This window comes from Dama dama, chromosome 21 (genome assembly GCF_033118175.1).
Source record: "Dama dama isolate Ldn47 chromosome 21, ASM3311817v1, whole genome shotgun sequence".
In the NCBI taxonomy this organism is placed as follows: domain Eukaryota; kingdom Metazoa; phylum Chordata; class Mammalia; order Artiodactyla; family Cervidae; genus Dama; species Dama dama.
Window position 1 is genome coordinate 36112391 of NC_083701.1, and position 17959 is coordinate 36130349.

The 17959-nt window shown below is 41.6% G+C and overlaps 1 protein-coding gene across 2 annotated transcripts in view; it reads left to right on the forward strand.

The window, feature by feature from the left end:
• Window positions 1-6034: 6034 nt before the first annotated feature.
• TERF1 (telomeric repeat binding factor 1) overlaps window positions 6035-17959 on the forward strand; it is a 39851-nt gene continuing 27926 nt past the window's right edge. For both annotated transcript variants that reach the window (XM_061123475.1, XM_061123476.1), the window contains exons 1-2: window positions 6035-6369; window positions 12343-12438. In XM_061123475.1, coding sequence (XP_060979458.1) covers window positions 6066-6369; window positions 12343-12438 — 400 coding nt within the window. In that variant the 5' untranslated portion in view covers window positions 6035-6065. The remainder of the gene's footprint in view (window positions 6370-12342; window positions 12439-17959) is intronic.

Here is a 17959-nt window from a genome sequence, read left to right on the forward strand (position 1 = left end):
TTCTTTTTAAAAAGATTTTATGGGACTTCCTGGTGGTCCAGTGGTTAAGAATCTGCTTGCCACTTCAGTGGCCCAAGGCACAACTCCTGAGCCCATGCTGTTGAGCCCGAGGGTTGCAAGTACTGAAGCCCTAGCATCCTAGAGCCTGAGCACAGCAAGGAAGAGTAGCCGTCTTCACTGCTGCGCAGCCTTTGGAAAGGTTGCTGCTTCAAGTCATGTGTTACGCCAGCATTCACGACCTCCAGAGGAAAGGATTTTGGTCTGGGGTCAGAGACAAGGCTTGACTACTTGGAGCTTTTTGTGTAGCAAAGTAGTACTAAAGTGTAGTAGAGATAGGGAAAGCTTCTGACCTAGACATCAGAAGGGAACAGAAAGAGTGCCCCCTTGCTAGTTTTTAGCAAGGTGTTCTGTGTCTGTTGCTTGGGTTAGTTGCTCAGTCATGTCCGACTCTCTGCAACCCCATAGATTGTAGCCCACCAAGCTCCCCTGTCCATGGAATTCTCCAGGCAAGAATACTGGAGTGGATTGTGATTTCCTTTTCCAGGGGATCTTCCCAACCCAGGGGTCAAACCCTGTTCTCCTTCATTGCAGGCAGATTCTTTACCATTGGAGCTACAGGGAAGCCCATTATGTCTGTTAGAAAGCTCTTAATCAGACAAGAGAGACATCTCAAGGCGAGAGGGAGTTTAGCCATCTCACCGGGCCCCTCTCCCACAATATACATTTTTGAGACAGGGTGGCATGAGGTGTGTCGTCCCCCTGGCCATAAAACAATTGAGAGGAATACTGGTTTGTTGAGCCATTACCAGCCCAGGTTTTGTGAAAAGAAAAAATTAGTCTTAGGCAGAACCATTTTGAAGAAAGGCAAATTCCAGAGCAAATGCATAGTTTCATTAACATAAGAGAAAAGCATTGGTTAGCTCAAGGCAGAACCAGGTGTCATCAACACAGAATTAAAAGAAGGCTCTTTTTTTTTTTTTCCACTTTAAAATGATCTATATTTGCAGAAGGCTTTTTTAATTTTGTGTAGAGTAGGAAAAAAACATCTGCCACTTGCAGTTTATTTCCTCCTGCCACTTGGGGCACTCTGGCCTTCCTGCCTGTTTCCCTCTCAAGGTCTCTAGTTTCTGAGAGCGGGGTGCTCTCTGCTTGCACTGTGTGGCTTCCCTTGTTGCAGAGCACAGGCTCTAGCTGCGTGGGCTTCAGTACTCTATTGCTGCACATGGGCCCAGGAGTACACTGGGCTTAGTTACTCTGAAGCATGTGGGCTCTTCCCGAACCCGTGTTCCCTGCATTGGCAGGCTAGTTCTTAACCCCTGGATAACCATGGAAGTCCCTCAACAGGATCTTGACAATTTTATTTCATTTTTTAGGTTTTTTGGCTCTGCCATGGGCAGCTTGTGGAATTTTAGTTCCCTGACTGGGGGCTGAACCCAGGCTCTCAGCTCTGAGAGTGCAGAGTGCTAACCACTGGACCACCAGGGAATTCCCATTGGCAATTTTAGACAATGGGAGGAGAGAAGATCAACTAGAAAATTATAGTGAGTAACCATAAGTTTAAAACCTGAAGAGAAGTGACTAGTGAGATGTGAGGAAAATTTAAAAAGGATGGATCCCATAAGTCAAATAAAGAAAATGTTTAAAGGGTATGATCCACTGGATCAAGTGATACTGAGTTTTCTATAACCCTTAGAGATCAAGTCCACACCCACATGTGTCTAACTCTTTGCGATCCTATGGACTGTAGCCCACCAGGCTCCTCTCTCCATGGGCTTCTCCAGGCAAGGATACTGGAGTGGGTTGCCATGCCCTCCTCCAGGGGATCTTCCTGACCCAGGGATTGAACCCACATCTGCAGCAGCGTCCTGCATTGCAGGAGAGTTCTTTACCACTGAGCCACCAGGGAATTCCCCTTAGAGTTCATGGAATCATCTTAATAGCTGGTATCTGTATATATTGGTATAGTAGTTTACAGCATCAAAGTGTATTTATTGGTACAATAATTATATAGGTTGTCATGTGAAAAAAAGAGTGTAATGATAAATTAGAGCATATGTTTTATGCTATGTTTTTCTTAGAAATTCATAATCCATATTAGTGTATAGTATGTAGCTCTGAGAAGTCCATGGGGGTAAAAAACTGATACTTTTTTAAAACCAGAAATTTCCCTAACTGTGCTTTAGAAAGCGGAGGAGAAAGAATTCAAATCAAAATTTCTGACTCCAGAGCCTGAATTTCTACTTGTACTGTATTGAATGGTCCTACAGTTATAGCCACTAGCCATATTTGGATAAGACAGATATTTATAAATGTAAAACAGATGCTGTATTTCAAAGACATTTAAACAATGTAAAATATCTCAATCACTTTTATATTGATTACGGGTTGAAATGATATTTTGGGTTGTTGATATTTTTGTTGTTTAGTCACTAAGTTGTATCCGACTCTTTTGTGACCCCATGAACTATAACCCTCCAGGCCCCCTCTTTGCATGTGAATTACCAGGCAAGAATACTGGAGTGAGTTGTCATTTCCTTCTCCAGGGGATCTTCCCAACCCAGGGATCCAACCTGAGTCTCTTGCATTGGCATGCGGGTTCTTTACCACTGAGTCACCAGGGAAGCCCTGATATTTTGGATATGTTGGGTTAAATAAACTATGATATGAAAATGAATTTCAGCTTTTTCTTTTTTAAATGAAGCTCCTAGAAAATTGAAAATTTCATATCGAGTTCATTCACTTAAATAATAAGAGACTTGGGACTTCCCCAGAAAGGTTAAGACTCCTTGCTTCCAATGCAGGAGGTGTGGGTTCTATCCTATTCAGGAAACTAAAATTCCACATGTCATGACGCAAGACTAAAAAAAATTGTTTTTTTAAAAAGAACGTTGAAAAAATTAAGTAGAGGCTTCAATAAGTAAAGACTGTCCATAGAATGTATTTCCTAGTGCTGTGTGGTCAAGAGATTTCCCCTTATTTTTTATTCAGGGGTAGAAAACATCACCAGGATACCTTGCATCATACAGAGTTGGTTCATTTCCAGGAGGAAGTAGAAACGGCATTCTTCCCCTGGGTCCCCAGCTATTTGTAGACATATCCTTATACTCCTATTCGATGTTCTTATCGCTTTCACTTTGGGCAGATGCATTTTATTAAAAATACTAGCTAATTGGCAACTTGTTAAAGACATACACCAGAAGGGTTTTTTTTTTTTTTAATAAAGCAACAAAATTATGTGATTACGGAGTGTCAGCCTAGATTTCAGCATTTAACAAACTACATGCCCTTACAGGGTGAGACAATACAACATTGATGCCTATTGTCTGACAGTCATATACTAATCCTATAATACATGAAATACCAGTCTAAAAAATCTCAAGGGGCTATCAAGATCTTCTAAATATTTTCAAAACTAAAGGATTGTGTTAGTCACTCAGTTGTGTTTGACTCTTTGTGACCCCATGAACTGTAGCCTGCCAGGCTCCTCTGTCCATGGAATTCTCCAGGCAAGAATACTGGAGTGGATTGCCATTCCCTTCTCCAGGGTATCTTCCCAACCCAGGGATCCAATCCAGGTCTCCCAAATTGCAGGCAGATTCTTTGCCATCTGAACCACTAGGGAAGCCTAGGATTAGAATTGTCTAACATATTTCCAATCCTGAAATCTACTTCATTTTAGTTCTACACATTCTTTCAGTCCTCACTAATTTACTAATTCTGCAAAGGGAAGAATTCTTCATGAGTAAGAAGCTTCTTTACCCGTAATGTTACATTGTGTCCACTGCCTCAAAGTGGAGTGGAAATCTGACACTCATCTAGGGTCATTTTCTTTACATTTTATCCTTCATTTCCTTAGGCCTAGTCCTCTATATTGTTTACAAACAGGACTTACTTTCCATGGGACTACTGGAGTCTGAAGGAACAATTCCTTCTGACTCACTACTCTTTTTCTGAGTAGCACAAATATCTTGCTTTTCCAGCTAATGTTACTGAGCTCTTACCTAGTACCTGGTTTCCTTTTAAAGTCTTTACATTTATCAATTCCTTTAATCTTTCCAAGGAGCCTGTAATGATGGTATCACTACTAGTAATACATAGTTAATCCAAGGTCACACAGCTAATGGGTATATAGGGTACGGGAATTCCAATCTAGGTATTCTTTTTTTTTTTTTTTTTTTGGGCTAGCGGGGTCTAGCTGTGCCAGTGATAAAGAACCTATCTTCCAGTGCAGGAGACATAAGAGACATGGGTTCAATTCCTGGATCAGGAAGATCCCCCGGAGAAGGAAATGACAACCCACTCCAGTATTTTTGCCTGGAGAATTCCATGGACAGAAGAACTTGGCAAGCTATGGTACATAGGGTCACAAAAAGTTGGACACAACTGAAGTGATTTAACACACACAAACGCACCAGGTCTTAGCTGCAGTGGGCAGGATCTTCAATGACATTGTGCCAGGTTCCAACCAGGTCCCCTACATTAGCAGCACAGAGTCTTAGTCACTGCATCACCAGGAAAGTCCCCAACTTAGGCATTCTTAAGGGCTACAGTATAGTCCTTTGATGACTCAACATTTCAGCCTTAAGGCAATAATAAATGTGAAAAATTAAAATATAAAGGGTTTGATAACACTGGATATGTTATAAACAGAAAGGGTTTTAAAGGAAACTTTTTATTCAGTTGTAACTCACACACTGAAAAGTGCATATATCATGTTCCATGAATGTTCATAAAGTGACCATTAATGCAACTGTCACCTACATAGAGAAATAGAACATAACCAGACCCCTCTCCCCTCAGTCCCCTCTTGTGCTCCAAGGTAAGTTTGAAAATTCAAAATAAGTATTCATTTACTGTTGTGAATACAGGAAGCCACTGGGCTTCACTGGTGGCTCAGACAGTAAAGAATCTGCCTGCAATGTGGGAGACCTGGGTTGGATCCTTGGGTTGGGAAGATCCCCTAGAGAGGGAATGGCAACCACTCCAGTATTCTTGCCTGGAGAATCCCATGGACAGAGGAGTCTGAGAGGCTACAGTCCACAGGGTTGCAAAGAGTCAGAGGAACACTTTCACTTTACTGTTGTATTTTTATAGTTGAATTTTTATAGTCTATTTCAGGTCCTGACTGAAATTCTTTTCCATAATAACATACTCTTTCTAGAGCAATAATTTCAAATTTTGGTCCCCAACCTGGCAGCCTTAGTATCACTCACCTGCAAACAAAGGACTTGCAAATTCAAGGATCCCAATCCAGACCTACAGGACAAAAATTATAGGTGTGATGCCCAACAAGCCTCCGGACAGAATCTGACGCTTATTAAATTGGAAAAGCACGGATCTGTCTGTTCAAAGAGTTTTGCTTCCTGATTGCATAGTAACTGTTAAGAGTATACTAGGATTTAAAGTGTTACGCTCGAAAAATAGTGACATTTTAATTATCTATCTCTTTTGAAGCACAAACAGGTAAAATGTTTTTCCATTTTAACTGGAAAAGTTAAAAATGTTTTATTTTTCTAGTTAAAACACTTTCCCCACCTGGGGAACTATTCTATTCTGGTGCTAAAATGCAACATCGTCTAGAACAACACGGTTAGTTAAAATGGAAAAGACCCTGATGCTGGGAAAGACTAAAGGCAGACTGACAACAGAGGACGAGATGGTTGGCTGGCATCGCCGACTCAACAGACATGAGTTTGAGCAAGCTCCGAGAGATGGTAAAGGACAGGGAAGCCTGGGGTGCTGCAGTCCATGGGGTCGCAAAGATTCGGACGCGACTGAGCCACTGACCACCAACCACCTCCAGTCCTCTCCGGCTCTAGCCTGGACTTGTCTAGTTTACCAACACAGCGGCGCTACAGGGCGACCGGTAAATTTAACATCCAGAGACTGGAGCAGATTTCGGCCAATCCGAAGCCAGGCTCGAGCCGCTCGCCCACCCCAGCGGTGTTTGATTGGTGCTTTCCCTCAGGCGGAAGAGGCCCCTCCCCCGTGGGCTCCGCCCCGCGCGGCGCGAGCCAGTCGTCTCTCTGCGCCGGAAAGGCCCGAAGCTGTACGAGCTGTTTAACATGGCGGAGGATACCGCCTCTGCGGCTCAGAGCCCGCGAGGGCGTGCGGACGGGGAAGATGCGGGTTCCTCGGAGGAGCAGGTGGCGGACACGGTGACAGATGATCAGGAGCAGTTTGAATGCCAAGAACTGCTCGAGTGCCAGGTACAGCCGGGGGTCCCTGAGGAGGAGGACCCGGGCCTGGTGGCTGAGGCAGAGGCGGTAGCTGCCGGCTGGATGCTCGATTTCCTCTGCGTTTCGCTTTGCCGGGCTTTCCGTGACGGCCGCTCCGACGACTTTCACCGCACCCGCGACAGCGCCGAGGGTGAGTGCTGGGCGCGCCCGGGCCGGGAGCGGGAACCGCGGCGGGCGACTGAGGCCTGGTTTGCAGCGCCATACCTCAGGGGTCCGGGGTCTGGCTGCTTGCTGAGGGCCCCGGGCTCGGAGTCAATCGTTGGTTCGAATCCCGCCTCCGCCTCTCATCAGCTCCTCAGTTTTTCTCAGATTCATAAATTTTACTAGTCGGTAAAATGAGAATAACCCGTTGAGGTGATAAGAGGATTAAGTGAGGTAAAATGTACAAAATTGCGCTTAACCCAGTGTCCAGTTCCTTTTGTCTCCTTAGGCGCTTGCATTTCCAGCTTTTTTCTGAGGTACTCTTGTGAAAGCTTTTTTTTTTCGTTTTAGCAAGTCACTGAGACCTAGGCATCAGTGTTTTGTATTACTCTGTGAGCTGTTTTAAGCCTCACTGAGCCTGTGTGTGTGTGAAAGTCTCTCAGTCGTGTCCGACTCTTTACTACCCCATTGTCTATACAGTTCATCACATTCTCCGAGCCAGAATACTGGAGTGGGTAGCCTTTCCCTCCTCCAGGGGATCTTCCAACCCAGGGATCGGACTTAGGTCTCCCGCATTGCCGGCGGATTCTTTACCAGCTGAGCCACAAGGGAAGCCCTCATTGAGCCTGCTGCTTCAGGATGAAAGTAACTGACAATGAAGTCTACCACCTATGCAAAACAGCCTGTGAATGATGGGCAAAGACATTGATGCCTACAGAAGGCTAGCTGGCTTTTTGAATGATAACTGAAAGATACTCCGGTATTAATATTTATTGGAGTTGGCTTTCAGCTTATTGCAGCAGACCGCAACCCCAAGATAGAATTTAATAGAAAATTAAATACTTCCGAAAACCATGTTGACACATTTTAGCTTCACAGTTATTATGAGTGAGGCGAGTAATCTCAGTTTATGGAGGAGTGATCTAAACAACTTAAAGCATTGATAGGTTAAGAGAGTTGGTCCAGACACCTTATCTTCCAGTCTTATCTTCCAGCCTTATCTTCCAGTCCAAGAACCTTTCCCCTATGTCACAGATAACACTAGAGACAGGGTTCAGTTCAGTTCAGTTGTTCAGTAGTGTCCAACTCTTTCCAGCCCTATGGACTGCAGCACACCAGGCTCCCCTGTCCTTCACTGTCTTCTAGAGTTTGCTCAAACTCAGGTCCATTGAGTCAGGATGCCATCCAACCATCTTATCCTCTGTCATCCCCTTCTCCTGCCTTCAGTCTTTCCCAGCATCAGAGTCTTTTCCAATGAGTCAGTTCTTCTCACCTGTTGGCCAAAGTTTTGGGGCTTCAGCTTCAGCATCAGTCTTTCCAATGCATTCAGGTATTGGTTTCCAATACCATTTTTCATAGAAATAGCCTAATTCCAGGACAGGGACTGGAAATATACAACTTGAACCTGGAGCATCTTGTGACAAAAAGTAAGGTGGTGCTAAAAGCAAAACAAAACTGCCAAAGAAACAAAGCTCCACAATTATGGGGGCACAAAGGGTCATAGGAGCCAACTGCCAGAGTTCCCAATAGCCCAAGCAGACATAAGCAAGAAAATGAAAATGCAGTTGGCCCTTAAACAACACAGGTTTGAACTGCACCTGTCCACTTACAAGCCAGTTTTTTTTTTTTTCTCCCTCAGTAGTAAATACTACAGTACTACACAATCTGTGGTTGGTTAAACCGTGTATTCAGAGAACCAGCACTGGAATTTTCAACTGCTTGGAGCGTCAGTGTCTCTAACCACCTCATTGTTAAAGGGTCAACTGTAGTGTTGTATTATAACCTAAATTATTTAAAAATATCCATAAAGTCTACACTGATGTAAATAAATGCTGGAATAAATATACAAGTGGGAGAAGAGACAGATCTCCAATGTAGAAGAGTTCCAGGTAATTCATGTTTCTACTCTGTCCTCAAGGAGGTGGAGCATAAGTCCCCACTCCTAAAGTGTGGGCTGTATAGAGCACAGTATAGAAAGGGGAAGAAAGTAGAAAAAACTGACGAATACTGCCTCACCCAGGTAATCCAAGGTCAGCATCAACAGTGATAGTTGATAGCATGTACACTTGATATAATGTGATGAAAGTGGGACTTTGCCACTGTGATCTTCCTCTCTAAACTCTAGTCTAATCACAAGAAAAATATCAGACAAATCCCAATAGAGAGATTCAGTTTACAAAATACCTCAACACCCCCAAGGTCACCAAAATTAAGGCAAGGCTGAGAAACTGTTATGACCAGGAGATGCCCAAAGTGACATGATGACTAAATGTAATGTGGTACCCTTTGACTGTGTGGATCACAACAAACTGTGGAAAATTCTTAAACAAATGGGAATACGAGACCACCTGACCTTCCTCCTGAGAAGTCTGTATGCAGGTCAAGAAGCAACAGTTAGAACCGAACATGGAGCAACAGACTGTTCCAAATCGGGAAAGGAATATGTCAAGGTTGTATATTGTCACCCTGCTTATTTAACTTATATTCGGAGTACATCATGAGAAATGCTGGACTGTATGAAGCACAAGCTGGAATCAGGATTGCCGGGAGAAATATCAATAAAGATATGCAGATGACACCACCCTTATGGCAGAAAGCAAAGAAGAACTAAAGAGCCTCTTGATGAAAGTGAAAGAGGAGAGTGAAAAAGTTGGCTTAAAATTCAACATTCAGAAAACTAAGATCATGGCATCCAGTCCCATCACTTCATAGCAAATAGATGGGGAAACAATGGAAACAGTGAGAGACTTTATTTTTGGGGGCTCCAAAATCACTGCATATGGTGACTGCAGCCATGAAATTAAAAGATGCTTGCTCCTTGGAAGAAAAGTTATGACCAACCTAGATAGCATATTAAAAAGCAGAGACATTACTTTGCCAACAAAGGTCCGTCTAGTCAAAGCTGTGGTTTTTCCAGTAGTCATATATGGATGTGAGAGTTGGACTATGAAGAAAACTCAGCACTGAAGAACTGATGCTTTTCAACTATGGTGTTGGAGAAGACTTGAGAGTCCCTTGGACACAAGGAGATCCAACCAGTGCATCCTAAAGGAAATCAGTCCTGAATGTTTGTTGGAAGGACTGATGGCTAAAGCTGAAGCTCCAATACTTTGGCCACCTGATGGGAAGAACTGACTCGTTTGAAAAAACCCTGATTCTGGGAAAGATTGAAGGTGGGAGGAGAAGGGGATGACAGAATGAGATGGTTGGATGGCATCACCGACTCAATGGGCATGAGTTTGAGTAAACTCCAGGAGTTGGTAATAGACCGGGAGGCCTGGCATGCTGTAGTCCATGGGGTCGCAAAGAGTTGGACACAACTGAGTGACTGAACTGAACTGAACCCTGGATGGGAACCTGCAGCGGAAAAAGGACATTAAGTAAAAACTAAAGAAATCTGAGTAAAGTTTGGACTTTAGATAATAATGTATCGATATTGGTTAATTAATGTAACAATGCTAATGTAAGTTGCTAATAACAGGGTAAACTGGGTGGAGACTATTATATGGGACTTCTCTACTATCCTGGGGCTTCCCAGGTGGTGGTAAAGAACTCATCTGCCAGTGCAGGAGATGTAAGAGACATGGGTTTGATCCCTGGGCGGGAAGATCCCCTGGAGGAGGACAAGGCAACCCACTCCAGTATTCTTGCCTGGAGAATCTCATGGACAGAGGAGCCTGGTGGGCTGCAGTCCATGGGGCGCACAGAGTTGGACACGACTGAAGGAACCTTGCATGCACGCACTCGACTATCTTCACAACGTTCTGTAAATTTAAAACCATTCTAAAAAAAAGTTATTTAAACAAAAAACAAAGACCTTTTAAGGTTCTAGCCCAAGACCCAAGGAATAATCTAGGCCACCTCCATTATTTTAAGGTTAAAGGCACAGAAATCCAGAAAGAGTAAACTATTTTCCAAGTTGCATTGCTAAATCAGTGACAGATACACAAACTGTGAACTGAACATTGTGTCTGTATGCCATTTTTGACTGACAGGACTCCATTTTATCTCTTATAGAATTACATGTACTACACTTTTCAAGAATGTAAACATATGCGACTCTAGATGCTTACTAGAAAATTCTTAGCTTTTTCATTCACACTCAGAATTGTTCTCCCACCTCACTTTTGTCAGATAATGCCTTTTCCAGACTGATACTCCTAACCTGTCTCCATCGTGGGAGGCAGTGTAGGATTGTGATTAAGAGCTTGGGCTCCATCGTTAGTTGTCTGCGGTTTTTTGTTTGTTTTAGTGACTGTGTATGTCTGTGTTTTTGGCTGCATGGCTTGTGGGATCTTAGTTCCCTGATTCTTTGACCAGGGGTGGAATTTGTGCCCCTTGCAGAGGAAGCACAGAGTCCTAACCACTGGATCACCAGGGAATCCTTGTAAATTGCCTGAGTTTAATTCCTGGCTCTGCTTGTTTATCGTCACAAGCCTTGAAGCAGGGACTTGATACCACCACAGTTTCCACATCTGTAAGATGGTAGTAATAATGGCATCTACCTCACAGCTGTTAAGAGAAGCAAATGAACTGATATTTATAAAGCAAGGTTTCAACCTCAGCATGTTGAGGTTTTGTACCACATAATTCTTTATTCTCTGTATGCTTGAGGGTGAAGAGGGGACAGGGTGGAGGTTCTCTGGTGCATTGTAGGATCCCTGACCTCAGCCACTAGGTCCAGTAGCACCATCCTCCCACTCAGTCAGAATGTCTCAGTGGAACAATCAGAAATGTCCCTGGACATTGCCAAATGTCCCTTGGGGACAGAGTTACAACACCCCCAGTTGAAAACCACTGCTCAGGACTTAAAGTAGGTGCCTGGTATTTTAGTAATTGCTTAAATATAGTTGTTATTGTTGTTGGTCATTAGATCCTCTGGTGTCTTTCTGTCAGTAGTATTTGGTTACAGGTATGGAAAAAGCAGATAGCTGGCTTCAACTTGGGTAGATTTTCATTGTTTTGTTTTACGCCTAATAGGTACAAAGAGCAATCCTTCTCTAGAATAGATTGGGCTTTTCTTCTGTTTTGCTCCTTTACCATACTTACCCTTTATGACACATTAAAATTTTAATTAGTCACCTGCCTACCTTTTTGTTTAATTTGTGTCTTTTCAGACTAAAACCTTCCTAGGGGGCTATCTATCATTCAGTCATGAGTCCCTACCATTGGCCAGCAGTAGATATTCTGTAAATATTGAATAAGTTGTGTTTAAATTTTATATAAGTTTTGTTCTCTTTTTGAATCCTGTTATTTTATGACTATGTTTGGTCCAGATAATCTCTGGTATAGCATAACGTTTTGGCATATTAAAATTGAGGAAATAAATGAAAATAAGTATTTGTTTCATCTGCTTAGCAGCTGCAAGACTGGTTAATTTAATCTTTGTCTTTTATTGTACATAGTAAACTCACTGAAAACCAGGATTATGGTTTACTCATCATTGTACGTACTTACTACCTAGCATGACACCTAGTTGGATGTTCAAATATTGGGGAGATTAATATAAATACATGTTTTTAAAATAAAGTTTTATAAACTAAAGAGACTCTCATTCAACTGAAACCTTGAGAGAAATAATATATTTCCTATTACATTAGGCATCTTAAGGTATAAAATAAGTTTCCATCTAGTGATTTGACGTATTTTACAGTTTGGATCTAAATCTCCCTTTTCATTAGTACAGAATAGTACCCATGAAAGTATGTAGTTTTAAAGATTTATTATTCTGTGTATGAAACATCAGTTTTATTTTGAAGGTAAAGTGTTCATTGTTACTCACATTTGTTCTAATTTCTTAAAAATTGTCTGTGAATAAAGCATACAGTTCTAAATTTATGATAATCTTTGGGTGATGTTTGTTAACTTATTACTCAACAAACCACACAGAGGTATGGTACGCAGGGCCAAGTTTGGAAGTTTTTTTTAATGTTTTAATAAAATTTACTTGATTCACTTTCAGCTATTATTCATGGACTGTCCAGTCTAACAGCTTATCAGCTGAGAACTATATATGTGTGTCAATTTTTGACAAGAATTGCAGCTGGGAAAACCCTTGGTAAGTATGTTTTTATATTATATGGGACATATTTCAGTCTATGTCTGAAGGTGTGATGATGAGAAGAAGGAGATGCTGCTGCTGCTGCTAAGTCACTTCAGTCGTGTCTGACTGTGTGCAACCCCATAGACGGCAGCCCACCAGGCTCCCCCGTCCCTGGGATTCTCCATGCAAGAACACTGGAGTGGGTTGCCATTTCCTTCTCCAATGCATGAAAGTGAAAAGTGAAAGTGAAGTTGCTCAGTCGTGTCTGACTCTTAGCGACCCCATGGACTGTAGGCCTACCAGGCTCCTCTGTCCATGGGATTTTCCAGGCAAGAGTACTGGAGTGGGTTGCCATTGCCTTCTCCAGAAAGAGATGGGAGCTATCATTTTTTTTTTGAGAGTTTGCCCACTTGTATTTGGCCTGTACATCTATACACAAGCATATTTAAAGCTAGCAAAGGAAATATCCCTATCTTCTTGGAGCAATGATTCTCAAATTTTTGCTTACTTCAGAATTGTTAGAGAACTTGTTAAGAAACAGAATGATGTATCCCCTTCCCCATCATGAATTTCTGATTTGGTAGGATGAATTACATTTCTAATAAGTTTCCAAATGATTCTGATGCTGCTGTTAGGAAACCATGCTCCATATACTCTGTTTTAAAGATAATATTCAGTTCAGTCACTCAGTCATGTCCAACTCTTTGCAGCCCCATGGACTGCAGCACACTAGGCTTCCCTGTCCATCGCCAACTCCCAGAGCTTGCTCAAATTCATTTCCATTGAGTTGGTGATACCATCCAACCGTCTCATCCTCTGTCTTCCCCTTCTCATCCTTTTTCTTCAGTCTTTCCCAACATCAGGGTCTTTTCCAGTGAATCAGTTCTTTGCATGAGGAGGCCAAAGTATTAGAGTTTTTCAGCTTCAGCATCAGTCCTTCCAATGAATATTCAGGGTTGATTTCCTTTAGGATGGACTGGTTTGATCTCCTTGTGTCCAAGGGACTCTCAAGAGTCTTCTCCAACACCACAGTTCAAAAGCACCAATTCTTCGGCGCTCAGCTTTCTTTATAGTCCAACTCTCACATCTATACATGTGAGATCATCTATACATGACTTCTGGAAAAACCATAGCTTTGACTAGATGGACAAGAGGCTCTATAGTTCTTTGCTTTCTGCCATAAGGGTGGTGTCATCTGCATATCTGAGGTTATTGATATTTCTCCCAGCAATCTTGATTCCAGCTTGTGCTTCATCCAACCCAGCATTTCACATGATTTACTCTGCATGTAAGTTAAATAAGCAGGGTGATAATATACAGCCTTGTCGTAATCCATTCCTAGTTTGGAACCAGTCTGTTGTTCCATGTCCAGTTCTAACTGTTGCTTCTTGACCTGCATACAGATTTCTTAGGAGGCAGGTCAGGTGGTCTGGTATTCCCATCTCTTGAAGGATTTTCCACAGTTTGTTGTGATCCACACAGTCAGAGGCTTTGGTGTAGTCCATAAAGCAGAAGTAGATGTTTTTCTGGAACTCTCTTGCTTTTTCGATGATCCAGTGGGTGTTGGCAATTTGATCTCTGGTTTCTCTGCCTATTCTAAATCCAGCTTGAACATCAGAAGTTCATGGCCTGACTTGGAGAATTTTGAGCATCACTTTGCTAGCAAGTGAGATGAGTACAATTATGCAATAGTTTGAACATTCTTTGGCATTGCCTTTCTTTGGGATTAGAATGAAAACTGACCTTTTCCAGTCCTTTAGCCACTGCTGAGTTTTCCAAATTCACTGCCATATGGAGTGCAGCACTTTCACAGCATCATCTTTTAGGATTTGAAATAGCTTAGCTGGAATTCCATCACCTCCACTGACTTTGTTCGTAGTGATGCTTCCTAAGGCCCACTTGACTTCACATTCCTGGATGTCTGGCTCTAGGTGAGTGATCACACCATCGTGATTATCTGGGTTGTGAAGATCTTTCTTGTATAGTTTTTCTGTGTATTCTTGCCTCCTCCTCTTAATATCTTCTGCTTCTGTTAGGTCCGTACTGTTTCTTTCCTTAATTGTGCCCATCTTTGCATGAAATGTTCCCTTGGTATCTTTAATTTCCTTGAAGAGATCTCTAGTCTTTCCCATTTTATTGTTTTCCTCTGTTTCTTTGCATTGATCACGTAGGAAGGCTTTTTTATCTCTCTTTGCTATTCTTTGGAACCCTGCATTCAGATGGGTTTATCTTTCCTTTTCGTCTTTGCCTTTTGCTTCTCTTCTTTTCTCAGCTATTTGTAAGGCCTCCTCAGACAACCATTTTGCCTTTTTGCATTTCTTTTTCTTAGGGATGGTCTTGATCACTGCCTCCTGTACAGTGTCACAAACCTCTGTCCGTACTTCTTCAGGCACTCTGTTTATCAGATCTAATCCCTTGAATCTATTTGTCACTTTCACTGTATAATCGTAAGGGATTTGATTTAGGTCATACCTGAATGGTCTCGTGGTTTTCCCTACCTTCTTCAATTTAAGTCTGAATTTTTCAGTAAGGAGTTGAGTGCATAATCACTCATAATCACTCAGTTAGACTATGGTAACTCTGTGGTGTCTCTTAATACTGTCATACATTACTGGCAACCAGCATGTTTGAAACCTCTTATTCGACTTTGACTTCAGCACTTACTTAATAAGGTAATATGATTTAAACTATAATATCTCTTTCCTTTGTCTTCATAGATTATTTTAGACTGTGATGACCAAGCCTGGTTCAGTTTATCAGTAATGGCTAATACTTATAGCATGGTAACTTAAAGGACCTTCTGATGCAAATATTTGCATATTTATATTGGGGTTTGCAATTTACAGAAGGCTTTCCCAACAGTCTCTAGTGGTAAGACAGTATTACATGAAGCTGTTTACTTATGAACTTGTTGTATTACAGGGAATTCCAGCCTGTTAGTACCACTCTCAGGACTCTCGCTAATCCAACTCTGGCTTGTGTAGCGTCAGAAGGTCCTTTAAATGACTGTGCTGTAAATAATAGCCATTACTGATAAACTGAACCAGTCTTGGCCATTACAATCTAGAATAAATGAGGACAAGAGAAAGAGATATTATAGTTTAAGTCATATTCCTTTATTGAATAAGTGCTGAAATAAGCTCAACAAGAGGTTACAAATCTGATGGTTGCTAGTAATGTGTAACAGTACTAAGAGTCACCACAAAGTTACCATAGTCCAAACGACTAATATCTTTAAGATATCAAAAAAGGGTCAAAAAATTTCCTATTTTGTGTGTGACTCCATGGTTTAATCTTGAAGTTCCCCAGAGCACATCTTAGATATAATAGGCTGGGGTTAGTGAACAAGAATCAGTATATTTCAGGCAGCATTTAAAATTTCATTTTAATTTATATTGGATTTTCAGCTATATATATAACCCTTCTGCTTATTTTTTTAGTGGTTGCTGTATAGCATCACTGCCTAATAGAAATATAAAGTAGGCCACATGCATGCAAGCTAAGCTGACTCAGTCGTGTCTGACTCTTTGCAACCCTGTGGACTGTAGCCCACCAGGTTCCTCTGTCCTTGGGATTCTCCAGGCAAGAATACTAGAGTGGGTTGCCTTGCCCTTCTCCAAGGTTCTTTCCCACCCTGGGGTCGAACCAGAGTCTCTTATATCTCTTGCATTGACAGGCAGGTTCTTTTACCACTAGTGCCACCTGGGAAGCCCAAAGTATGCCTCATATATAATCAAAACTTTTCTACTAGCTATATTAAGTAAAGTAGAAATAGGTAGAATTTTAGCAATGTCTTAATTTAACCCGGTATTTCTAAAATATATGTCAACATATGATTGATATAAAACGAGATATTTTACCACCTTTATTTTAACTGTCCAGTAATTATAAATAGCTAGTGGCTGCCTTATTAACTTTATAGTCTCCTGCTCCACCTGGTTTTAAAACATGGCAAATGTCTTAAAGGGGAAACTTTTGTTTATGGCAGGATCCACCCTCTCATGGGACTTTATCTTAAGATCTGCGCAACTGGAAGTTTTTCATACTTTCCACCCCAGCTTCCTGCACTGCCCCAGAACTCAGCAAAAGCTTTCTGGGGAAAAGCTAGCCATGTATTTTCAGTTCCTTTAGTTTCCAGTCCATCATGCTAGCCCCAAGGTAACCACCAGAAGCCCCTCTTTCTGTTACCCCCAGTAAAGCCTCCCTGCCTGGAGCACACTGGATCTTTAGCCTTTTCAGCAAATGAGCCCAGGGAGGAAAAGAGCTGTGAATCATCAGCTCACCTGAGAGGGAATCTCTTGCTAGGATGTATTCCCAGTTCTCAGAGCTTCCACAGCTCTTTCCTGTCTTCAGCAACATGATTTTGCAGTTTGTCCCCATTTTTTTTTTCTGGTCATAGTGAGAGTGTTGCCGTGCTGCAGTGTCATCATCCTACCTGAAAGTGAAAGTCTACACTGTAAAGTTTTTTATCATTTTTCTTTTGGATTTGATGATTTCTAATTGAGGCCTAATTGCTTTACGATGTTGTGTTGGTTTCTGCCATGCAACAATGTGAATCAGCCATAGGGATACAAGTCTCCTCCCTCCCACCTCCCAACTTATCCCACGCCTCTAGGTTGTCACATAGCACCAGCCTGAGCTCCCTGCACTATATAGCAACTTCTCATTAGCTGTCTGTTTTATACATGATAATGTGTGTATTTCAGTGCTGCTCTCCATTTGTTCCACCCTCTCCTTCCCCTGCTGTGTCCATCTGTCTGTTCTCTGTATCTGAGTCTCTATTCCTGCCCTGCAGGTAGGTTCATCAGTACCATTTTTCTAGATTCCATATATATGTGTTAATATACAATACTTATTTTTCTACACTGTAATGTTTTTTAAGTTAAGATCTAACATACATACAGTTTTTCTGTATGGCACATTTATAAGAAGGAAGGTAGATTAGCAAGAAGGGTGCGATAATGTCAATCAAGAAAAACTTCTTAGGAAAGATGAGTATTGAAATGAGCTGTAATATATACTTAGTGAATAGAAAAATATTATCTCATTAAATACTCACATGGTATTTACAATTGTGGCATTTTATAGGTGAGAAAACTGAGACTTAGGTGAAATAGGTTTTCAGCACCCTAAAGATGATAAGTGATAGAGTCTGGAATAAACTCCAAAGTTTTTACAACCACTGTATGATATATTGCAACAGATACAGTGATGAGAAAGAGGAGTAAAACAATGACTCCTTAGATTTTTAAGCCTTGGTAATTGGAAGAATGTTAGTAGAGAGAACCTGAATACCTGTTTCAAATATCTACAAAATACATAATAAGGATTTCAGTTAGTATATGCTAAGATCAGAATTCTATTTTAAGTTTGTTACACTGCAGTTGGACTTATTTAAGAATTCTGTTACTGTGATACCTTATGTAAAATGTTTCTTTCAGCTCTTAAAGTCAACCCATATGTATATATATTGGCTGCTCTGGGTCTTTGTTGTGGTGTACAGGCTTCTCTTGTTGAGGTGAGTGGGCTTTCTCTA